The 27,190-nt window shown below is 37.6% G+C and overlaps 1 protein-coding gene across 1 annotated transcript in view; it reads left to right on the top strand.

The window, feature by feature from the left end:
* The window catches only part of LOC139685779 (SET domain-containing protein SmydA-8-like), a 42,077-nt gene that overhangs the window by 10,412 nt on the left and 4,475 nt on the right, over positions 1-27,190 (top strand). Inside the window, exons 4-6 of the mRNA XM_071582892.1 lie at positions 4,660-4,894; positions 6,235-6,564; positions 11,744-11,928. Of these exons, the coding sequence (XP_071438993.1) occupies positions 4,660-4,894; positions 6,235-6,564; positions 11,744-11,928 (750 nt within the window). The remainder of the gene's footprint in view (positions 1-4,659; positions 4,895-6,234; positions 6,565-11,743; positions 11,929-27,190) is intronic.

The following is a 27,190-nucleotide window of genomic DNA, read 5'->3' as shown; positions in this document are numbered from 1 at the left end:
CAAAACACCACAAAACATCCAAAACTACAATAAGGCCTTCAACTCCGCATACATCCTTCCTTCCTACATTCCGCCCATTACTCCTATCCCAATTGTGACCCTTCCTCGCTCACCTAACATTCTCCCATCTATCACAGTCTTCAACATTACATTGCCATTCAAATGCTCCACATTTCCAGCCTCCTTTGGATTTTCTGCCTCCACATTCCCAAAACCCAAAGGAGGCAGCTCCTTTGGGTTTTTTCTAATTATCCCCTCTCCTCCACCCTAATGCTGTTTTTTTTCCACACCACCCTGTTCTCCTTTATGTCCACTTCACCTTTTCTATCCTTCTCCACATCCAATTTCAAAAGCCTCCAATCTACGCCTATCATCCTGCTTCAATGATCATTTTTCCGAAACGTACATAACCACGATCCATATCAAAGTTTTAACGAGTCTTTTCTTAGAACTCTTACTCATAATTCCCTGTCATAAATTCCCTTGTGGAATCCTCTTTGCCTAAAGGAATTCTTCCTTTTATGTCCCTATTACGTTGCCCGTTTTGATCCAGAACACTTCCAAGAAAGGTTAAATGTTCCATCTGCTCAAGTTTTTGCACTCATATTTTAACGTTTAACTGAGCCTTTCTCTTCCTCGAAAACATCGTAGCCTTTGTTTTCTTTACATTTATTCTCATCCCATGCTTATTGCACAGGTTATTCAATGCTAATGAGTTCAGAAATGCTTGTAACCCCTTGACTGAATGATAAACCAAAACTTGGTCATCCGTAAATCTGACTGATATAATGAATTCCCCACCAATTTTCGTTCCTATTTCCAGTTTTCCCATACCTCTTCAACTGTTTTATCCAATAATACGTTGAACACACAGGTACCCCAGTCTCATAGCTCTAAACAACAGTTGCCTAGGGATCAATAATATAACGTCCCATCCGTTAGACGGCGTACTCAACTTGAAATGCACCCCATATAGAACCCCAAGTTAGGATCGGGATACCTCTAAAAAAGCCGTGCCAACTCTGAGGGCCCGGGATTGGAACCGTGGCCTTCGGGATGAGGCAATACATTTGCCACCGCACCATCTCGATCCCTACGATAGTTCATTAGCTGTAGATATATTATCCCACAGCTATCAGTGCTGGGTGTACTCCCCAATTTACATGAACGATGAGTGATAAGTAGTAATTCCCTACCCAGTATTTACTTTCTAATGTACTTGGTACTAGATGTTTATGGATTTACTGAGAATCAGAATAATTCAAACGATGGAAATAAATTTTACAAATCGCGTAACATGCACCACGGTATATAATTTTCGATGAAGCTATACAAATTCGAAGCGAACTTTTGGTATTCACCTATAACATTCTATACATATATGATTCTATGAAACTTAATATGGTTTAGTTTACCTAATGACAAAAATATTTCTTGCACAAAGTTTATGATAGAATCCTAATCTCATGTAAATGATTGAAAAAATGGACGTCAAAACCTGTAGTTATAATTAAGAACACGTTTTCCCGTTCGTTTATTTATGTATTATAAATTACACCGCGCGTTTCATCGGGTAGGCTTCATCATCACGAAAATTGGTTTATTTCAGTACACTCTGTGAAGAATAGGGAATGCGTGTAGGAAATAAACACAAAAATGTAGTGTACAAAATGTGTTCTAATTAGGATGTCCAGAAAGTAACCTCCGTTATGCTAGCAAAAATGCCCTGGAATAGGTACAGAAAATGTATTATATTCATCTCAAAACTGCATATCTATACCATTTTATTCATATTCGCCTAACAGCTTTTAACATTGGCCATATCTCTAAAAAAAATTTCAAATTCCTTCTGCATGAAATTCGCCGCTTAAGATCGCAACCAACCGATGACGGTATCTTGTAGTTCCTCGTTGAGAGGAGCAAAAAACATATAGTACCCCAACTTGTCAGTCGAGTTCTCACGCTACATAATCATGAAATCTGCGGAAAACTTGCTCAAGATTTCAGCTATCGTAAAACACCGGTTTTCAAAAACTTTACGTCAATTTTCAGGTGAAACTCATTGTTCACCACATTCGGGCGGCCACTTCTGCCATCACCATGGACACTTCACTATCAAACGAACGACAGTACTGACGCGCAAATCTTGTCACCCACCACATTTGGCCCGTACAGAGCGCAAATTTTCCGATGAATTTCAACAGCTTTGAGGTTTTTTATCAGTAAAAACCTTATCACTGAACGAACCTCACATTTGGCGGGAATTTCAATTATATTGTTCATTTTGATTATGCAAGCAAGCGATAGAGCGATAGGCTTTACAACAACTGCAGCTCGAGGCGTACTGACCTACTGTGTATGTCAATACAGGGACCATTCGGCTCTCGCCACTAATTCTCACGCTACACGAAAACGAAGGTTATTTGATGGACCGCCCTCGTAAATTATAAAACTTTGTTCCACTATGCCATTCCGGAAATGGTTGCTCAAAATCTGTTGGCTCCATAGTTAATAGTTAGCAGCCCAGTCTCTTAATAACTATTATTATTACGCTTTGTTAGGCCACTGTTTAATTTAGGAGTTGAATGGACACAGACGATACAACGCTAAAACAATATTGCTTGTGTCTTCTAAAAAAATAGAATCTGACATCTGGCACTACAAATATCCCCCTTTCAATTCCGCATGCTTCCTTCTTCCCTTCATTCCGCTCAACATGTCTACCCTATTTCTACCCTTTCTTCGCTTACCTAGCGTACTTCCTTCTATCAAATACTTCGGTATCCTATCGCCGACCAATAAGCTCTGCATCCGTCTTTCCTGTCTCCTTTGCATTTTTCTGAACAATTCTTTCTCCAACCCCACCATAATTTTGTACGTCTTCGTTTGTTTTCCTTTCCGTCCATTTTACCTTTCCCAAGCTTCCCCACAGACGTATCACAAATGTCAATCCGGTAAAGTACTATTGTAAATTATTCCGTAATTAATTATATCAACTATCCCAAAAGTACGAGGTTATCGAAAGAACTACTAAATCATAATTGAAGTGCAGATGTGAATCGGACTCTTTACTATAGATTTCACTGTGAAAAACAGCAGCAGGATAAGGTCGGATAAAGAGCTGCGATGGATATCAATAGAGAATATGTGCATATTTTGTATTTAGAATGGATATATACATAAATGGAATATTATATTTAAAAATTACCTTATTGCTTACTTATAATTGAGTATATTACAAAATAATATGACAACTGGTTTGTGTGTAATAAATATTATATTTTATATGTGTATATTCAGCATATTGCAAAATAAGATGCAAATATACGTATTGCAAAAGAAAGATATTACCGGTGTAAATAATTATTGAGGGGGCTGAAAGCATTAGGAAAACTCTGTCGCTCAAGTTTGGCGTGCATAAAATATAACACAAAAATAAAAATTACCAGTGGAGAGGAAAGGGGACCTCAATGTTTACCGCTCAAAAGTAAAATTTGCCGTAAATCGTATGACCAACATTCGAGATATTGATGCAACTGTATGCCGCAAAATACTTCTAATCGTCGGGAGGTACGTTTCGAGAAAGAACCAATAAGATGCGGTTCGAAAAAGTTGAAGAATATCAGAGCCTTACAGAAATATATTCAGCATCGTGGGAAACTATTTCACTTACTAGACGAGATGCTCTCACAATACATGAAATCCAAGTGGGACGTTAATAGGGGAGAAAAGAGAATTTCATTGGGTTAGCAATCAATTTCTAACATTCAAATAGGCTCGGGGTATCTTGACCTTGATCTGAGAGGTCGTGGAGTAAGTGGAGGTGTGGTAACCACTCTTATTAAGTCAATTCAGGAAAAGGAATTCAGGAAATGTAATCATACATTTCCGGAAGAAATGTTCGGAAGAAAAACGTTCTCAAACATCACGTGGAGTTAATAGCTCATAGCTCTTTTCTTCTGAAAACGACTTGCCTTACTTCTTATCCCTTAAAACTCCACCTTATAACTCAGATTCTGTTCTCATTATTTGAAGAGCTGTCGTGTACATATGTCGTATTTATAGTGATTAACGCAAAAATTTGGTCATCGTTTTCGTGTCCATTGTAAAGATAATATTTTCCCATTCAAGAAGAAAGAAAAGGGGCACATTGAATTTCATCTTTTTTAAAACAGAAATTTTAAAACTGTGGGCAGATTGAGAATGAATTATCATAATGCTTATCAAGAACAAAATATAATACCTGTGGAGGCGTTTGCATTTTAATTTGATAACCTGAACAACTTCACTCCAGCTAAGAGAATTACTATCGAATACCATTTTTCTTCATTTTTTGTCCAAGTGTAGAAAGAGTAAAGATATGCCGGCACAGGGTATATTTTTACTCTTTCACCATTTCCAGAATATCATATCTCTACTGGCTTGTGCACCTATTCCTAATTGGCACAGATAACCTTGGCCGTTGGTCGCCTTCCTTAATACTTAAAACTTCTGTCATATAAAGGAACTGCAGTTGCACTTGCAGTCTCTCCTTAATAAATTAGTTGCATCATCACAAATGTTTTCGTGATTTGTTAGCTTGACTCAGTTTTTCACCCCCTTCCCTCACCGTGTGTGACCTATCTCTCCCTCGGCGGCGGCGTCTCCCCCCCCCCGGAGGAGGGTGACAGCGGAGTTCCCTGGAGCCGGGTCTCAATGGCCGTGTACACGACGGTCGCCGTCCGGAAGGGTGATATCCTGACGGCCACCTACACGCAGAGCCTGTGGCCCACGAAACGTCGGAGGGCCCACCTCCAGGCGGCTAAGTGCTTCTGCTGCGAGTGCCAACGCTGCAGCGACCCCAGGGAACTCGCCACGGACTTCGGAGCCATGCGATGTCTCCACGCGGCCAAAGGTGGGTGGGTTAGGGTATTGAATTAAGAGCATTTGCAAATATTTTATTCGAAAATTTTATAGTCACGTTCTATTGAACATCCTTGTCATTCTTAATTAATGTTTTTGAGTTGAATAATTTGAAAAGTAAGAGATAGACTGCAATTGAGAATAACTGATTTGAAAGGACAAATATGTGAATTTGTAGATTTCATGCATAGATTTGAAAATAGATATAGGGGCTGGCAACATTTGGAAAAAAAGGAACTTAGAAATATTTGGTTTTGTCAAATAATCTTGAAATTAATTCTCAGTCTTCAGCTGCAACCTAATACAAGCTGCCTACCTACCTATATCCCTTGTACCTACCTCTCAGGTACTATTATAATGCGTTTTTGACATTGACTTATTTCTCCTTTTTATTATCGCATTCGCGTTTCTATCACGATATTGCTAATTGATCTTCACTCTCTTTACATGTATTTCTGGATTATTATTCCATTTTCTTTATCCCTACTTAAGGCTTTATTGGCTTCTGTTTTCAGAAATGCAAAAGAAAACTTTCTTTCCTTTGAGTAAAAATATTGCATGAAATTGTGCATATTTGGAGCACACGAGTTTACAAACTTCCGCGTTTTGCAGTTAACCCACCACCGTCTCATTCATAAATTAATTAATCCAGTTGACGCTCGAGAAATTATCGTAAATCCTGCAAGGTATTTAAATCACCGCAGAAAAATCCGCTGTTTCCCTCGAGCATATTTTTATCGAGGTCTTTCAAAATTTTCTGTTATTACATAAAAATGGGTTAAAGATTAAATCGCGGGATTGTGCTCTTGGGGGAGGGTACAGCAATATGCAAATTTTCTGTTTTTTCCTAAATCAAATGATTATAGCCGTTGAATTAATGTTCTCCTCTCTTTGGGCTAAATTGCATCAATCTCTATGGTATGAAGGAAGTCTGCTGCATCATTAAGTTTCGAGGTAGTTTTTAAATATAATATCCCAATGTTTTCAACAATATATCTTCTCATCACGGTGACATAATCGGAACTCTTTTGTATTCTTTTACCTTTGAAATGCAATCAGTGTACTAAACTCACACGAGATCCAACGCTTTGTTTCCCACGGTCACTCGTTTTACAGCTATTTGCGTTTATATACAAGTATTAAAGTTCAAACACGTTCGAGGGAAAGGAAACTCGCCGTCGGTCACATTCCTGGTTGAACTTTGAGAATAAACCATTGTTTAAGATTTTTGCGGAACTTTCAACTATATTTCCAATATATTTGCCCTATTTTATTTTATTTACTCTGTTTTTTGAGATGAATTAATCGCAGCGTTTTGATCCTTGCATATAGGTGGATGTGATGGCCTGATGCTACCTACAAAGCCTCTTGAGGATGATTCGCGATGGAAATGCACGATCTGTCACAAAGAAACCCCTTCTGCGACGATTGACATCCTGAACGACAGACTGCACAATGAAATCCTGGAGAGAGCGTCCAAGGCAAATAGGAAATCGATGGAAAATGGCAAGAAAAGTAGTGAAGTAAGGATGGATCCCGAGGTCTTGGAAGAGTTCTTAACCAAACACCACAAGGAGCTTCACCCGATGAATCATCATATTATTCAAGTAAAATACGCTTTGAATCAAATTTACGGAAAAACCCCTGGATTTACACTTAAAGGTGAGTATCGGAGTTAAAATGTAATAAGTTTAAATGAAGGCACGACTGTGAAATCACCCAATAGACTACAACTGTTGTTTTGGAGCTCACTAGCTTTTCACAATATAAGTTTTTAATACTATAAATCAGCACCTTGAATTTCTCTCTCCTTGTATTTGAAATATCTTTGGCTTTTGTATTTCTCTCGTACATAGCCAATTACTTGCGGTAGAGGAAGAAATCTTCCTATTTAACCTCATTCAACTTCGGAGTTTGGCCTCAGAAAATTCAGATTTGTTTCTTGAAACAATTGAAATGTCATACAATAATGTATTATCAGTTTAATTTCTTTCCCGTAACTTTGTAATAATGGTATCTTCCTCTTTTCGACTCCTGACATTGTGTCTTCTGGCCGGTAGAATATTTCGAGCAAATCGTTCCAACGCATGCATATTGAAACTCGTTATTACCAGCCGAGATATAATAAAGAAGTATCTATCAAAATTACGTGGGGTAAAACATATTTCCAAAGCCTGTTATCAATTCATTTTCTTTGCTGGCCCTTAAATATGCTCTATATTCTCACTGACGAACTTTTTTTATTGAAAGCCCACTGTTTGTCTTAACTTTAGTATCATTCATGTAGAGATTGTAATAACGATGTATTTACGTTTTATTATTGTGAACGTAACCTTGCAAGGGAACGTCAAGTAACATATTTTGGTAGGTACATTTCATATGATTGAGATGTTTAGCAAAGCAAAATTTAGAGTAATTTAGATGAATGTTTAATAGTATACAAGCTATAATAACGTTTTATATCTACGAGGATGGTCTGATAAATTTCCGACCTAACAAAGATACAAGGCATTATTTCTGATTTTTCTGAGGTCGGAAACTTTTCAGACAACCCTCGTATTTTACAAACTCCGTAAACGTCAAAACATGTGAGATAGTAAATCTTAAGCGTAGTCCCAAGGTGTCTTTGTTGAAGTGCTAGAATTATTCACTTATAGAATCATAAGTCATTTATAGTGAATGTATTCCAATGGTGTTCTTTGTTTTCGTATTTCTAATTTTATTCGCGGGGCAAGTAGCCCCGAGGTCCAGAACTTCGAAATAATAAATTCCTGTTTAGAGATGAAAAACTTAGTTAATCTCCAGAATTGGAGTTTACTGGGAAATGATGTTTTTTATTTGATCGATTACCGATTCAAATAAATGTGAAATACCAATAAAAACGTTTTTTGGTTTATATGTTCCAAACTATAGCCAACTAGATCGCGAGCTACTCTCTAGAGACTTAGAAAATATCTCGGGATGGTGCAATAAATGGGGATTAACACTTAATATAGATAAATGTGCAGTTTTGAAATTTTGGAATAAAGGAAGCGAGGAACAGGATATAAACTACAAAATAGAGGGTTCAGTATTGACTACGGCAAATCAAGTTAAATATTTGGGGGTTGTTCTAACACCACGCCTTTCATGGGGAGCACATATCAGGACAATATGCGGATCAGCTTTAAAGAAACTTGGCTTCATAAAACGGGTGGTGGGGAAATGTAATGAAAAAGTTAAAGAGAGGTGTTATTTTGCTCTAGTTAGACCTCATTTGGAATATGCCGCAAGTATTTGGGATCCGTGGGAGAAAATTTGGCAAAAAGAATTAGATAAAGTCCAGAGAAAATCCGCTAGATTTGTTAAAAATTGTTATGATAAAAACACAAGTGTGACAGGTCTCTTAGGGAATTTAGGCTGGGAACCACTTGAAGTGCGGAGAGAACAAGCGAGGCTTAGACTTTTAGAAAGGTTCAGAACAAACGAGTTTAAATATGACACTGAAGGAATTATAATGGCCCCACACTACTTAGGTAGATCAGACCACAAAGATAAACTAAGGGAGATAGATTCCAAGACAGATAGGTACAAATACTCATTCTTTCCCCGAACAATCAGTAATCATAATAGCAAGAAACCGAAGTCACTTTAGAAATATTAAAAACTTTGAATTTACAAGTCGGCACAAAATTAAACACTATAGAGATGTTAGGTATACTTTCAGGTGCATGTGTATGTTAGTTGGTAGTTTGAGTGTTTGCATGTGTGTGGGGTGTAAGTGTTCATGCATGAATGTATGCCATGTTTTTTTTTTTTTTTTTAATATATGATTTTGTCGTTATTGCATGCGATTTTTTTTTATTATTTTTCTTTTCTAAATTATGGGTGGTGTCCTAGCACCCCCCGCCACACGCCCTTGCGGCGGCTTGCGGGGTATTGAGTAGATGTAGATGTAGAACTATGCTCACGGAGGTTCTGTGACCCTAACAAGCAAAATGGCCACAATAAACACGCAGACCCTTGAGTTTTAAATGATTGATAATAGTTGTGAGTGGATAAATGCAAAATAATTTATCCAATAAAAAAAAGTCCTATTTATTAGTTCAGCTAGTATACCACCTACTCAGTGTTGCACGCTGGGGTCGAGTAAGCCGAGCCAATCTTGAGCGTAGTTGGCGCAATATAACCAGTTGGTTACCCAGTACTGATATCCACGCATATTTTGATAGTTCTTGCGGTACCCTGTGAGGTAATGTAAATTTTTTAATTGATTAAAAAAACGGAGTAACTAGTTGACTAAATGCTACATGCAACATGCTAATTGTGGGCTAAATTTTATTTAAGCTTGTTTTTATGGCAAAGTCAAGCAAATTAACTACAGTAATTTTCGAGGATAGATTGATCGTACTATGACCCTGCTGTGAACTATTTTGATAAGTTTGATACGCCGCGCAATAATATAGATTAATAGCCTCCTGTCGTGCAAGGAAATCAATTGACAGGGGAAGGAAGTTTAATTCATTTAGAGGAAAAATGATTGTCATTCTAATTGTTTTGTACGGGAAAGCCAAAGAAAACGTGATTTCCGTAGTCACCAAAAGCACGCAGGATACTATTTTATGGAAATACCGGCAGAGTTTTTCAAAAAAAAAGATGCGGAAAATTGATCTTCAACCCTTCCCAGATTATCATTCGTCTACTCAGGAGAGCAATCATTCCTCCGGTGAATTATTTGAAGACAGATTTCATTAAATTACGAAGCATCAAATTGTAAATTACATTTATCAAAATTTTATAAACAATCTTTGTCACGATGCCTCTAGAGCGTGACGACGATATTGGTCATCAAGCATTGTTTCAATTTCATTCTTTCTTGCTTCATCAATGGGAAACGTTTGCTGTTTAACCGCATTTCTGTGCACGAGGTTATTCTTGTAGTACCAGCTTCAAACTGAAAAAGCTTAACGCTGAATGGCGATACCTTTTCTCAGGCTCTTACAACGGCGTCTCATACAAGTTAAGAACACATTACGTTCAAGTACGAATGTATACGTTCAAATACGAGTCACGCCTTTCTTTCTTACATTTATTAATTTTGCGATGGGAATTTCTATGGAGTAGAATTTCCTATGATTGAGGCATCGTTTCATGATTTTTTGTCGCTTGTGAAGTGAGGTGAAGTGTCAACTCCTGCATGCTTACCATTTAATTCGAATTTAATAGAAAACTGATCGTTTTCAATGCACTTATTTTATTCTATTGATTTTATTTATATAAATATATTTTCCTCCCTTTTCAATAATATAACAGTAATTTTAGGAGACTACCGTGTAAGAATACAAGTTCAAGCATTTCACCTTTCCTGACAACGGTGAAATTGACGGTCCGCCAATCACAGAAAAATTCTGCAATCCACCAACCGTTTGGCGCCCCCCCTCCTGACGAATTTCCTCATAGTCCCCCTACTTGCAACCGCCTCCGATGGAAAATATATGTCCGTTTATCAGATCAGCTCCTCTCTCCCAACATCCCCTCGTTGCCTCACCACCTCGTTCCCACGCTGATTGCCTCTCCAAGAACGTTATCTATCTTCTGTCATGCAATCAATGCTCTTTATTTTACATAGGCAAATGCATTACACCCTTGTCCATCCGTATGAACAATCACCGTCACTCCTGTAATTCGGCCTCACTCTCTTCTCTTCCTATCTCTTCACACAGAAAATCTCACAACTTCGATCAGTGTTTCTCCCTAGCCATCCTAGAATCACTTCTCAATTCAACCACCAATATAGAGGTGAGAACTTACGAATATGCGTACATATTAGCATTCCATTCTTTTGAAATTCCCCGGCTCAACCGTCACCACTAGATCCATTCTCAGCATACTCTGCGCCTGCCCCCTAGACCTCGCATTCCCTTCACTCGAAACCTTCCAATTTGAATGAAAGAAGTCCTCAAATGAGGCTGGAAGCTTAAGCTTCCTGAAATGTGAGTGTTCTTTTACGTGTTCTTTATTTATATTGCTGTGTTCTATTGTGTCATCCAAAGGTGTGTATGTGTAAATATAAATGAATTATTTTTGACATATATTTATTTTATATGGATATAATAAAGTACCACCTATCTACATGTTTCCTTTTAAAGCTCATGTTAAAATTTGTGGAAAATCAGAAACATTTAAGAGTTGATATCCTGATAGTACGCAAATATGAGATATTATTCTATAGACGTTTAATGTACACTCAATCTGATATAATCCATGAAACTGTTTGCCAAATACCTGCTTAAGAGTAGATAAATATAATATCTTCGTTTATTCTCTATACTTAGTGAAGGGTATAATGCTAGTATAGTTTGAATTTAATTTATGGTGCTTCATAGTTAGTTTTATAGAAATAACTCTTAATTCCTTTCATATTTGAGGACATTTTTCAATTTAACCTATCTCGCTTTCCTTTAATGTTCCACGAATTTAATGTAATTATTTGATGTGACCTTGAACGTGCATTAAAATTATATTCGGCCAAATAAATTAATTGATTTATTACTCCTCTGGATTATTTGATTAAGAAAACTGATAATCATCGAGTATTCTGTCACAATAACTATAATATAATTACTTAAAATCATTCAGAAGACAAATCAAAAATACCAAAATATTGTACTTGAAAAAAAAATCTTACTATATGATAAATAAAGGTAAACATGTGAGGAAAATTGTGGGTTGAACCATGACTCCTAAAATTAATTATCACTTCCTCAGACTTCACCCCGCGTCAAAATAAAATATAATTATGATTAAAAAATATTATTTCTATTTGTTTTGAAATAATTAATATATATTTCCTGAATTACAGAACTTTCAAATGATAAGCTTAAAAGGAAAGAACAACTTTGTCGTCAATTGCTGGACGTCGCCAACGTTTTGGAGCCAGGGTTAACACGATTTCGAGCGGATTTACTCGTTGACTTACATGCAACTGTAAAGGAATTAAAGGAAAGAAAGGTGCCTGTCAAGAAAGCATCAAATAAATCAAAACAGGTTGGTTTGTCAAACCAATTATTCAACTAATCTTCTTTGTGAGATGTTTTAAAACATTTCTTTGGTCGTTAATGAATGCACCACACTAATCTACTCATTCATGGGTATGCTGCTGCAATCCGTATACTAACTATGGTCATGTGTACATATCTTGCATGTTCATTCAAGAACCAACGCGTATCCATGCATCCTATTGCGGGTAAAATACGTAATAATACGTATAGATGCAAGTTAGAGCATAATTAACTGGAAAGCAGTGATAATGTTTTGATAATATCAAATAAAACATTTGAATTTGAAATAGGTACATCGGAGAGTGGCGGTATTGAGTTATCCCTGGGGTATAGGCAACCAAATGTTAAAACTGTTTGACATTTTGCCTATATACAAGGATACTTCCACGAATCAGCGTTATTTGAAATTATTAATTTAATAAAAAGAATACTCATTTTCAGACTTTATTTTAGTCCGAAATCAACTTATCCAAGAATATTCCAAATTGACAAAAGTCTCTTACGTAAGTTCTTTAGCATTTTAACCCTTAGACTGTTTTGCTCCAAGCCTCATTTCCTTTCCAGTTAATTCACTTTTACCCTCTTATATTTGCTCCCTTTAATTGCTGTATTGATGTTTGAATCGATCTTCATCGTGGTCCTCTTCTATGTTCATGTTCACTCTAATATATTCATAAGAAATCCATTTTCTCAAGGTGTGTCCAATGTTATTGGTTCTCACTTCCGAATTGTGTGACATAGTGGCTTTCCCTCTATTAATTTCAGGTATAATTTCTCGTTTCTCATTTATCGGTCCCTTTGATATCAAGCCAACAGTTCCAGATTGGCAGTCTACCTCGGTAGACATGTTCAATGATACTTTCTTCTGATGTCATTCATTTATTTAACAATTTTTTTTGTTGGGGCGAGATCGACACTTTATAGTGCCTTCTTACGCCTAACAGCTACATATTACCTTAAAGACAATGACAAACACCCAAGCCCTAGATGGGGGAAAACCCACCTCGGCGGAAATTGAACCCGCGACCTCTGGGTTGGCAGGCGAGGACGTTACCCCACCAGAGGGTACCTCACTCCACACGAATATTGTAATTTATTGTATCCTTGTTTATTAAGCTATCTTCTTTGAACATATTATTTAACCCTTTGTAGCATGCTAATATTTACTATGAGCTAATACCCACTCTAAATATTCAACGAGCTTTTCTATTAAACCCCTTTTTATCCTACGATTGAAAGAGTTGAAAGATTCTGCTAATTCTTATTTCTCTCCTCTTCTCGATATCTCCTATCTCGATATCTCTCTATCTATACCTATCTATATACGAGTTTTTTTTATTTGTCGTAGCTTTCTTCATTTTGATCTTTATAATTTCGGAATAACTGAAGTACTTAGACAATTGCGTTTGTTGGTGTTGAAAGACCTTCTGAATTATCTGCTTCAAACCGATACCTTTTACTGGATATAGCATATCAATATCTCCCCCATTCATCTTATAAAAATTGATGCCAATTTCTTTCACTTCTTTTACTATCTCATCCAGGTGTGTACATATTTAAACGTAGCAATGAGTCCAGGGAGTCTTTTTCCTCGTCGTTTTTATTCACTTATTTTCGCCCCTATTTTAACTCCGCCTCTCTTTGTATTGTGGTGACTTGAATTTTGGGTAGTCGCTGAATTAATCTTGTATCGTTTAATTTTATTACAATTGTTTACAGCCAATCGATTAATTTTCGCTTAACTTTGTCAAAGGTTTTCCTCAAAACCATGGAATGTATATATCCTGCATGTTCACTCACGAATAAACACATACATACATATTCACATACGAGGGTCATCCGGAAAGTAGTACCCGTTCGTGCCGCATGAAGTGCTGACGACGCGAGTAGCCGCTGGACGAGGTCAGATAGCTTCAGTGGCTTGTCTGCCTTCTCTGAGCCAAGTTGCGTGACGCTAGCATTGCCTGTGTTGTTTCTGTGATTGTTTACAATGTTTAAAAAAATTGAGAACGCCGCCAGTTGTGAAGTGAGGGCAGTGATTAAATTCCTCAATGCAAGAAACGTTCGCCCATGTGATATTCATCGCCAATTAAAGGAGGTGTATGGAGACAATGTAATGGACGAGTCGTCTGTTCGGCGGTGGTGTCGCAACTTCAACATGGGGAGGGGGAACACACACGACGATGAGCGTTCGGAGAGACCGTCTGTCATTACAGACCAACTGGTGAGCTCAGTTGACGAATTCGTGAGGAACGATCGGCGCGTCACAATTGATGACATCTGTGAGCATTTTCCCAATGTTTCTCGAACAATTGTTCATGAAATTGTTAAACACCATCTGCATTATGCAAAAATTTGTGCAAGATGGGTCCCTCGCGTATCTCAATGAGCTGGCGGCGAAGGACTATGCAGCAGGAATACAGAAACTTGTCACACGTTATGACAAATGCCTTAATTTGCTTGGAGATTATGTTGAGAAGTAGTTTAAAGTATCCTCTTTCAAATAAAATTTTTTATGTTTGTTAATATTTACTTTTGTGTCTTTATTTCACGAACGGGTACTACTTTCCGGATGACCCTCGTATATTCATGCGTCACATGGTAGGAACAATGCGTAAAAAGACGCATGCTAGTTGGTGCATAATTATACTATCTAAGAATATATGCCCCGGTAGCTTTCATCTCAATTTTTCATATTCCACCTACATGCACAATGATTTATTGATGTCATTCTTTAAGCAATATTATTAGGTAGAGAATGCCTTCTCTCGTCCCTCTGTCCTCCCAAATTGCAATTTTTTCCGAAAGATTGTGCTAATTTTTTTACCCGATATGCAGCCGATCATTTGCCAAATATTTTTAATGCATATAATTTTATACTCGACTGCTATTCATGTCCGGGGTTCTTTATGTATATATATATATATATATATATATATATATATATATAGATATAGATATTTGTAAATCATCGTTGTCGTCAGTTTTCCAATAATTGCACTTTTTTCAATTACCGGTAATATCCGACCTATTTAATCTTCTTTTATTTTTTTAAACAGATTTGGTTGAAATTTACCTGCGAGTATTGGTAATTACTCCTGGATCTTATGTTTTTTATGTCTTTCACTAACCTGTTGAATTAGCATCTCAGAATAACTTCCCTTTGTTCACCTCGTTCACACTTTCATAAGGCCATCTTCCTCATATTCCGGCCATTGCTCCAGTTATTTGTTGTACTCCTACAATCTCTTTCCTAGGTCTTCATAGTCCACTGGACCATTCCCATTGCCTGCATCCACTGTATTCCTTCTTGGACACTTAACAATTGTTTTGTGATATTTAAGACTCGTTTTCGTGATCTATTGGATAGGCTATCCTTATCTTTATTTCTTGGGTTCCTGTGTATTATTATTACTTCTGTATGTCCATTTATATAGATTATTCTCTATGGACTCCAAGTTTCAACTCTGATGCTATTTCGCTACTTCTACTATAATCCCATACTTTGGAGTATCCCATTCTTTCATGGGCGAACAGCCATTTTTGTTTATATTTTTGACAGGTCAATTTTCTAGGCCCACTTTTTTATCGATAGCTTAATTGAATATTGATACGCGTATCTTTAAATTGTTTTTCAAAGTCCTCCCATTCCATAATTATTTACATTTTACTCTCTTCATTTAGAGGAATGTATCGCAACTGACTTTCATAATCACTAAGTTGAGGTCACTACTTATTTTTTTATAAATTATACACTATTTTACTACATTCATGCACCTTCGTATTCGGACCTCACTGGTTCTGTCCTCCGGCATCTTCCGTGTGTACTTTTCTCCGTCAATGTTGCTCGAAGATTGAGTACGCCGTATCCATGCTGGTGGGGACAGGGAAAGGTGGGGGTGACGTAGGGTATTATGTTTTAGGTTCAAGGAATGAACGTAGAAGGAAAGCAATGAACTTTGGCAGGAAACGGAGTTTGGCCCTGAAAGACAGTTGGATTTAACACCATAAAATATATAGATATACCAGGAAAATTCAAAGGGAACTAGATGGATAAATAGAATATCCGATGGTTTGCCACAGATTTAATGGATAGTTAAAGCATTAATCAAAAGGGAAAGAAAAGAGTGCCCTACGGCATTAAAAGATATTAAGAATAAGGAGGGGAAGGTGGTTACAGTATAAGATATATGATCTGTCCCCAAAAAATTCGTAGAATTAATCGAGTGAAAACTTGATTTAAAATCAAAGTGCAAAAAATTTAAACTCTTTAAAACAGCACCCTTGTGCATTAAAGCACCGATTTTAGCGCCTCTGCCAAGCTTCTGCTACGCTTCCTGAATGGCGTCGACGGGAATCCTGTTCAGATACCTCGTCACGGCCTCTTTGACATTGTCCAGTGGTCCAAAATGATACTCAAAGGGGTTTTACTTGGATCATACTCAAAGGCCAATACCTCGTCACCAGTAACCACCTATTCTAAAACTTTCGAATCACTTTCACAGTGGTCCAAGAGATCAAAGGCAAGATTGTCACACAAGCAGTCTTCCGACAGCACCTTGGGGACCATCTTGACACACCTTTCTCATGGCTAAATCTTCTGTAATAATGCAATGCACTGTGTTTTTCTGAATATTGCACTCTTCTGCTAACATTCTGAAATTTGGGATTCAACCAGAATTGAGCATGTATCTCACTTCTTCCACATTTTCATCACACTGTGTTGTTGATGAATATTCAGGGCATTCTTCATCGTCAACCTCCTAGTTACCCTCCCAGAACATCCTGTACAAGCGGAAAGCCATCACTCTAGACATTTCTCCATCTCCATAAGCATCCTTAAACATGGTTGTGGTCTCCGAACCCGATTTCTTAAGTTAAACACAAAATTTTATCGCATATAATTGTTCCATGGAAAGTGGCATCGTGAACCTGTGACACAAACCACGAACAGGGGTTTAGCCTAGCATCAATCTGCAGACTGCAACGGTCGTTAGACAATTGATGTGGGTCGTGTTACTTTCCCAAGACCGTTCTCTAACCGCTTTCCCCGCTACAAATTGTTCCACTCTAGTCGTCCGCTGCGCCAGGAAAAATCGTCTTACTTCCTTTGTGGGACAAATCCTGTAAATGGGAACCAATATTACAAAAGAAATACAGAAAGCTGCAAACAAAACTATATGAATAATCAATAGGGAAAGGACAAGGAAACTATGAATTGCAGACGAGCTAATTAGAAAGATAAACAGTGGAACGAAATTGAAAGATGTTTATTCAGAATTTTAAAAGGAAGTAGACAAATATAAGTAATAAATATAGACGGGAAAACAATAGGGTGAAGGAAGCGGGCTGGAAGATTAAGTGCAAGGATATGGAGAATTTACCAAGGAAGGGAAAATTGGGAGGGCAGTAAAGAAAGGGAAAATCAGGAAATAGGAAGGAAAAAACCGGGGATAATATTAGAGAGACGGTCGGAAAAGTATTAGTCAAACCAAGAATGAATCAAGAGTTATGGAAAGATGACATGAGAATCTATGCGGTAAATACACTATGCCAGCAGTTTTAGAAATAAAAGCAAACATAACGTAGTTCAGAATTCCCTAGATTCAGGTATACCTGATTGTGAAATAAATAGGCTTTTTCGAGAATTAAAACCAAATTAGGATGAGGGCATAGGTATCACTCCCACAGGATGTGGGTTTAGATGATCTTGAAAATATGAGTTTTTATGAAGTAATTTGTAGTATTTAAGAATTAGCTTCAGGAAGGAGATAGGCATGGGCATGCCAGAGCCAAAGGTCAATAATGAGGTCAATGATCAAGGGGAGTATAGATTACTATCAGAATGTAGGATTTTTTGTTTTGCATATTTTAGTAAGGTGTCCAATAGATTAAACTGGTTAGAATTAATGACTTTATTATAAAAGATAGGCGTAAATTGGAGTGGTAGGAAACGTATCTGTCCGCTTTACATGCTTCAGATTTCTCTTATGTGCATGGTGGATATAGGGTCGGAATGGGCTGTGTTAGATAGAGGGACGAGATGGGGGTTGCCATTACTACCCATGTTTTTCAACGCATATTTGGAGGAGATAGTAAATGTAGCATTGGAAGAAGATAGGAATAGGTTGGTGAGGAACTGATTAAATCAGTTATGCCCGCTGGGTGATCAAGCTCAGGCAGAAAAGAGTAACAGTCTTTGCTGAGCACATTATAAAGTCAGTGTGACAGGTATGGAAAAGAATATGTTTCCTGTTTGTTTTTTTAGAATTAAGAAGACGTCTGATAGAGAGAAATGGGTAAAATTCATTGATTCATTAGAGTAAATTTGAGGAATAAGCAACCTATCTATTATATAAGACTGGATGGCAAATGAAGATAATAATGGCTCAAATTGCTCCGTTGTGCTTAGTTAATGGAGAGGCGTTGCTAGTAGAGGGTATATGGCAGGAGTGTCAATCATCGCCCCTGATTTTCATCGTACAAGTGGAGGAAATGATAAAAGAGTCATGATATGGGTTCAGTTAGGATGTTATAAAATGATTACTGAAAAAATGTATAAGATTTTGCTCGGCACGGCAACATGGTTGTTGGAAAAAGATTAAAGGCATAGATTGAAAGGAGAATGAATAAGATAAAATAAATGGAATAGAAAACAAATATGGACTGCTAGGAATGGTGGTGGAAAAGAACGAGAGAGAAGGGGTTTATGATTCTAAATCCAAGAAAAGCTTGGTAGGAAAGATGGATACAGCTTTTTGACTGTCGATGCAATGCTGAAAACTCTGATAGAAGAGTCTACTGTATATCCCATGTGGGAGTGTCTTAACCACGCCCCACAAGGGCCCCGTTCTAATTTTGTGTAGCTGAAGAGTCCCCAGTTACTACAAAATGGGGTTCGGGATAGTGCGGTGGCTCACGTACTTGCTTCCCACCCAGAGGGCCCGGGTTCGAATCCCAGAGGTGGTAGATCTTTTTCATTAGTATCCCAATCCCTACTATAGGTGTTTTCTGGAGAACACTTTTAGTTACTACGCCGTCCTTCGGACGGAACATTAAAGGTAGACCCCTTGACGCATTTCGTTAAGAGTAGGCTAATGCCGACGCCGGGTTTCTCTCCACACTTTCTCATTTCACATCCATCCCTAGTGGCGCAAATTACCTCAGCTCTCGGTCGCCTCCCCTAAAACTACTACTTCTACAGAATTAAGAAAGAATCCTGAACTCTTGGCCGACTTTTAACTATTTTGTAACACCGAAGCCGGGCACCAAATATAGATTCATACAAGACCTGCCTCCATGAAAGGGATATTATAAGAAACCGAAATTCTCGCTTTTTGGTCCGGTGCGAGGCCAACCCAATAAACCACGTAATGCATGGCTAATTAAACTAGATCTAATGTGGGCATTCCATTAAATACAAATTCACATTCGCCACTGAAAATGCTACGGTTTAAGATACGACGGAGAGAACTACGCTTTCACTTGGTTATCTACGGGACACCCACCGCCGTTATTCATATCACAGAGATGAGCCACATGTGTGGCCTTGTTGATTAAAACAAATTTTAAAATCTAACTAATCTGCTACCTTGACGACTGGCTCATTTAGAGTGTCCATAAAATACGTGTGTACGTTATTTTTTAATATTTATTTAACGTGCTTGGGATCACAGTAAATGTATCAATATCTATCCTAATTTCTATTAGAAATATTTGAAATAATTATCAACGTATCTCATCAAGAAGGCAATTAACCGAGTAATACCAATATTCCCGAGACTTCAGCAAACTGAAACACCAAAAGTAGCCAGATACCTCGCGTGGGTGGCGTTGTTACTCTGCCTACCAACCTTCCTGATATCTCTAGTGCTCTCCAGTGCTTTGATAACAGTTGTCGACTCCGGCTTCTGGAAGCAGCATATTTGGGTAACAGATGCCCTTGCCAAGGGCAACATCCGCAATAAACATGTATACCGACGCTTCGCCGTGCTATATGGATTTCCATGTGGTGATTTCCATATGCTGGTTTCCATATGGTAGTTTTCAAGACAATACCCGGTATACAGCGAGTAGCATAAAAAATAAATCGAAATATATTCCGCCCTTTATGAGCTTCTAGAAATAACATTATCTACATCTATATAGATGTATATGATGTTATTTCTAGAACCTCATAAAGGGCGGAATATATTTCTACTCCTTAATGATTAAAATTTCACCTGTGTTAAAGTATTTATATATTTGCGCAATCAAGCGGCCCTTCATACCTCAATGAAAGGTATCGGTATCACGTTTAGAAATCCCAGAGCGCTGGTGTGGTTGTATTTCAAATATAATAATAATATAAGGCCACAGGAAGTGTCCTGGACTTACTGGCCAAAATCCAGCAGGCAGATCCTCTCGGACCGCACCTCCTAAAGCTGCTTCCAAGCTCATCAGTTAGGTGCCTAAATCACTCAGATTTAGGGAGGACGCTGTCTTGAATGGTGCCCAGACTTGTTAGGCAGCAAGATGGCGCAAATTCCGGCTCCTATTTTGGCCCCCGGATAAAGGATTCATGAAAATTATCCTAACTACGCCATATTGTGGCACCATAATTCCAAGTGCTTGAGGCGTGGCAACCAGGAGAAAAATAATCTCCGATATAGGAATGTATTATTAATGTAGGTAGTAATAACATTGGTTTTCAAAAGAAAAAGCGGGGGGCTTTATTAACACGAGGCGGAAAAAGGTGAAACTTTTTGTATACCAGAGAAATTTGGCGTCTTCCGCATGAGCGTAGTTTGAATTGCTGAAATAACTTTATTTTATCAAGTTTTTTAATACAGTTTTTGATTTTTTTGTATTTAGTGCTTCATTTCATGACTAAGAACATCGTATTTTTAAGTTATTTCTGTTTAATCTTATTTGCACATTTCCCGGGATACCGCTGTGATTGTATCCATACCTTGTTTGCATGCTTGTTGAGTCTTATTTTGGTATCTAAACATTACAGAAAATAACCTTCAAGCGTAATGTTGTGTTTGGATAGTGTCTGCGTATAGAATTAAAATAATTAAAATTAATAATAATTAAAATTATTACTGTCTAAATTTATGCAACTGGGGGATCATAGGTCATTTACAAAACCTTGGTAACGGGAGCCACCATTTCACAACATTGAAAAAAAACCAAAAACGACAAAAACTAATTAAATAATTAAAAGTATAGTGATCCTAAGCTAAAGTAAAAAAATATTAAATGTTTGCTTTAAAAGAAGGCCTGAATATGAATGAACTACATAGGACACAAGGTATATCTTGAAACAGTTAATGACAAGGATTAATGACCGAAAACTACCCTGCAGTAAAATAAGAAAAAAGCCTAAAATCTTATATACGAGTAAAATACTATCTGAACTAATAAATAAATCTAAATCTAAAAACCGTATAACCTATGAAAAATAAATATAGTCTGATAAGAGAAAATAAATTGAAAACTAGTCCCAAATGTCGCTTAAGTTACTAAATTACAAGAAAGAAGTGGAAAGTTTTAATAAAAAAACTACCGAATGAATTATCAAGTAAACTCAGAATTTCTCGAATACCAAACCGTGATTGATGCAACGAAACAAAATGTTTGCACAAGCTATCTCAAATGTCAATATATTTAAATTCGTGCATCATCTGTTAATTCTTTATTCTTAGCTACATACAGGGTTCGTCCGGAAAATAAGTGTACTGAACTCAGGAAAAAAAATTTATTAAACTTTTACATATCTTAAGCTAATATTCCTCAAAATAGGACCCTTGTGAGTCGATACACTTGTTCCAGCGGCGTTCCCATTCCTGGAACGCTCCCGCGAAGGCATCATCGGGAACCTCTCGAAGACACGTCGTCACGGCCTCTTTGACGGCGTCCAAAGTCCCGTATCGCGTTCCTTTCAAACTCCTCTTTATCTTCGGGAACAGAAAGAAGTCCGGTGGTGCCAAGTCCGGGCTGTAGGGCGGGTGCGGCAGCGTTGCCACGCCGTGCTTGGCCAAGAAGTCCGACACGACAAGCGCGGTGTGAGACGGCGCATTGTCATGATGCAGCCGCCAGATGTTTTTGATCGCTGGCCGGACGCGGGCGACTCGTTTTCGAAGCCTGTCGAGCACTTGGACGTAAAATGCAGCATTTACAGTTTGTCGTTCAGGTACAAATTCGTAGTGGACGACTCCCCTTTTGTCAAAAAAGACAATGAGCATCGCCTTGATCCGAGATTTGCTCATGCGAGCTTTCTTTTGACGGGGTGATGATGGGGTGTGCCACTCTGCACTTTGTCTCTTCAACTCCGGGTCGTACTCCCGAAACAACGTTCTCTAAAAAATGTGGATCATTTTTGCAGTGATCCGCAAGTTGTGTCGCGATTTCCAAACGATTGAGTCTTTGATCATCACTGAGCACTTTCGGCACCAACTTTGCACAAATTTTTCGCATCTGTAATTGGTGCCTAATAATCTCGTGCACTATTGTTTTTGGCACATTACACTGCTCTGCTATCATCCGAACACTAAGACGACGATCAGAGTTCAGTACATCGCGAACTTTTCGCACATTTTCGTCGGTGAGTGTCGTTGATGGGCGTCCAGGCCGTGGTTCGTCGTCGACCTCTTCTCTGCCCTCCACGAACATCTTGTGCCACCGAAAGATCATGTTTCTGGACATGGCTGACTCCCCGTAAGCCTGGTTAATCATACCGACAGTTTCGGTAGACGATTTCCCAAGCTTTACCGCAAATTTGATGGAATAACGCTGCTCCAAAAACTTCGGCATCGCGTTCCGTGACGTGGGGGTCGAGCGTGGAGGTTCGCGTTAACAGAGTTCCTCACTACACCACAGCTCAGAGCCGACTGCCTTTTTCAGCGTCGCTTGCCAACATACCCCCCTCCAATCGCAGCCCGTCAGAGCGGTGCTGGGCGCGCCTGGAGCGGCGCGCCCAGCCCAGGAGTCAGTACACTTATTTTCCGGACGAACCCTGTATGTGCCATATTGTCTTTAGCGGATATATCCGGGAGGGGCGGAAACCTGGGTCAGTCGCTTGAAGAATATTGGTCAGTGAGGGAGTTCGCCCAGCAGTATGATTAGTCAGGCAAAACAGCGGGAGGAAAAGCATAGGCATGCTGATCGGCATGAAGGGAGGCAGAAAGTAGGTGGAATTGCAAAAGGTGTATTGTAGTGAGGGGTGTCTGGGTATTTCTAGCTGAGCGAGGTTAAGAAGTGCAAGGATAATCAGTTTGTTGCTCTTGCAAAACCTAGCTTAAATGGTAGACTACCAATAATAGTGTTTTAAATGTTATTCCTTGATATTATCTCACAATGACACCAGCGATGTTGTTGTTTACTTCCATAGAATGGAGCAGTGAATGGAGATTAGGGTACACGTCATTTGAAGTTGATTTTCTCCCCTCTTTAAACATTGTAAACCAACTTCTGGTTGTGCTATAGGGAAGAACATATTCTCCATGAGGCTCCTCTAGGTTTTATTGACCTTATACATGCCTCAACTGACTGTGTCTAGCGAAATAAAATTTCAATTCAGTGTTTCGCTTTTCGCGTGTTACCTCCATCTCTGCCATCGTTAAATTGAGCGTCTTTCAAATTTTTTAATGGCTGACACAATACTGAAGCATTGGAACTTGGACCACATACATATATACATAGACCGAATAAAAAAATAAAGTTTGTATTTTCCGCAAATATTATAGGCATTAAAATTTGCTGATCACTGCTTGCTTTTGGCACAAACATTGCTCAGGAAAGCATGTATAGGAATTTGTAAAAATATTATCGAGACAAGAACTGCAACCGAAATGCTTTTTAGCTTAGTTCTTAACTTTTAACTTAAGTTCAACTTAATTCTTAGTTCTTAGTATTAGAATGTTAAATAATTAGGCATTTCAGAAAAACATCACATTTTAATCCGCACACATTTTGTGTAATATTTAAGGAGTAATATTTTAAATGTAGGTCAAAACACAACCTTATTGTTCACGTGTCAAAAAATTCATTTTTTCATTAAGTCAACAGCATTACTAAATCATATCCGAGGCATTTGTACGTGTCATTAAAGATAAAAAATATTTATGTTGAAGTCAGAATTATCTTTAAACAACACATCCTCGAAGAGGGGAGTGCCTAAAGTACAAGATGCCCAAATATTTTTAACATTTCAGATTGATAAATACATTGGGATAGTGAAATGGAAAAGAGGATTCCATTTAGGATCTTCTGAAAAAATGACACTGCAAATTATGTCAAGGCCATATTATTATTCATTTCAATGTTCAGACTACTTAGCCATGGAGATAAATATACATATTTCTTTTTATCTCCAATTTTAACTAATAATACATCAAAACGTTTTGGAATAAAAAATCAAAAGTTCACACAAATTTGTAATATCTCTATATATTTTTACACTCATTGTAGAAATTTACTTGTTAAATGAATGTTACATCTCAAAAACATATTAGCAGAAACTCAAAGTTTAATACATAAATATATTTTAGTTCAATTTATATTCAACCCTGTATATAGTATTTCCTATGTAATTGAAATTGATAATTTGATATAAAATATCATTTTACTACAATGCAATCATGAAAAAACCTTTCTTAACCAGCTGGAACATCACCACGAATATCTTATGCATAAACATCTTAACAACTAGATTTTTCCACAAATACCTTTCATGATTAAACATGAAGTCTTTCATTAAAACAATAAGTACATTTTTTTGTCTCAGGCGCAGATTAATGGAATTCACTGAACTTATTGAAATGAAAGAGGTTAATTTAATTAGTTACTAATTACCCAAATAAAAGATTAAATTTACCTTTTAAAATTAATCTAGCAGAATAAATCTGATGTCACAAGCTACAAAAAAATTCCTAAAGATGAGAAAAGTTGAGTATATAAATTAAAGCGCACAGAGTGTGCCGCTAAATATGTTGGGCAAACGGGTTAAAAATTAAAAAAAAAAGAATTAAGGAGCGTGAAGCATCCGTCAAGAATGGGAACATAAAATCCCTCTATGCCAAGCACCTCATTGATCATGACCACAAAAGTGACTTTGAGCCAGAATATATCAGCATCGATATCGACAATAAAGGACATAAATTCGATACTTTGGAACAATTGGAAATTTGAAAAAATTCCCATTGCAACGATGAGCTTGTAAACTAAATTTTTTATCCCTCACACTCCACTCTTTGACAGACATGCCACTCTTTCATGTCCAGTGTTTCCCGGGGGGGCATCCCCGTCCAAAACAAACCTGTGTGCACAGCCAACACCACGTTTGACAGCGCAGTAGGTACATCCGTTTCCTTCCCCTCCCGTCTACATTCAATCATTTTGACCTTCCTTTTCCACCACCACCCTCCCATTCCTCCCCTCTGCCCATTCTCCTCCTCCACCCTGAAGGTATACATTCAAAGATGTCTTCGGAAGAAACTACCTGATAGTGGCGTACAACGTTGAAACCTATGTCGTGCCTAAAATACGTTTTGTATAGCATTGCTAATTAATTGTTTTCATTTCAATATTTAATGCAAATGCTATATCTAGTATTAACATAGTGCTAGATGAATTCTAATATTTTTTAATATGAAATTTGATCTTTCCGGATAATCAAGACAGTTTAATTGCCAGCACTAATTGCCATAAATGTTAATTAAACAATTTCTAGAAAAACCTATAATTATTCGACCTATGACACAAATATTGCATTCATTTATTCAACTCATTTCCATCAAAAAATGACCATTTTTCTCAATTAATATATCTTTACATTACTAAAGTACTCCATGAATTGGAATCGAAGATTCTACACTTCTAAATGAAAGAACAGGAATTTCTTATTATCAAAATCACTTACCTTCAATAGGATTCGTAACTGGAACCTTTCAATTACTGCCTGAGTGCTTCTAGCAATCACGCTACCAAAGCTCCACATTGAATTGAAAAGGTTTAAAGTGACAAAAAATTATGACAAAATACCGTACATTCAAAGCTACGTTCGCATTAGGTAGGCACTCGCGTTGCACCACAGTTCACTGGGTTAAAGCCAACATTTCAGCACAATGATGCGTTCCTTTGGACAAACTCAATGAACCATAGGAGATGTCATGACAGTTACTTAAAATGAGTCATCCACTAATGTGCATGCAAAATGCAGAAAGTTTAAAATGCAAAAAAATCACTCAACTTGACCGGGTTTTGAACCTGGCCGAATGCTTTAACCAATTGAGTTATCAAGGCGTCCTTGATCTTTATGCCCCCTACCAGGCATTAAATTCATTGGACACTATTGATCTGCTCAAAATTAATCCAAAGTTACATTCCATACTCATTCATCCAACACTTTTTCAAATTCATTCCCTGTTATGCTCATAGTTCTGCATATTCCAAACATTTCCTCAATCGCCGAATTACTTTAACCAATCATGCTATTGAGGCACCCTATTGTTACGTGAATATAAAGGGATTTTAAGTGACAAGATTTTATGACGAAAGGTACCATCATAGGCGTCGATGTTGCGCCACAGTCCACGGGGTTAAAGCCAACATTTAAACACATTGGTGTTTTCCTTTTGAGGAATTCAAAGAACTGTGGGAGATACCAAAACAGTTATTTAGAGAAGTCATCTGCTAAGGTGCATGTAAAATGCAGAAAATTTGAAATGTAAAATGTTTAATCTAAATTATTTAAAAAATTACATACCGAGGCGTACTCTCACACTGATGTGGCATCTCCCACAGTTCTTTGAATTATTCTAAATATCCCCTACCAGGTGCAAAAATTATTGAACACTTCTAATTTAGTCCAATGTTACATTCCATACACATTTACTCAATACTTTATTAAATTAATTCCCTGGTAAGCCCATATTTATATATAATTGCACCATATTTCTTCGGTTCCATCTTACTCTTAATTCCTTTCTACACGAATACTCATTTATTGTATTCTCACACATACAAAGGTGCAACTATAGTTCGCAAGCATATGTTAACAAATTCAAAAGACCTTATTAACCTCTCCTTACTTCAATATTTTGCTAAATATACCATCTAATTGTACATATTTTCCATTTCTTTCATTTCCCGCAGCTAATTTAATCTCATTTCTATCTACGTATTAGTCTATCTACCTGAGGATATCTGGGTACATTCCCCTCACCTGGTATATTTCCATGCTTTCATAAAACACACTATAATAT

This window comes from Hetaerina americana, unplaced genomic scaffold (genome assembly GCF_022747635.1).
Source record: "Hetaerina americana unplaced genomic scaffold, ioHetAmer1.1.p SCAF_12, whole genome shotgun sequence".
Taxonomy (NCBI): Eukaryota; Metazoa; Arthropoda; class Insecta; order Odonata; family Calopterygidae; genus Hetaerina; species Hetaerina americana.
Note: the sequence above shows the minus strand (reverse complement) of the source record. Positions and strands in the feature narration are given on the sequence as shown.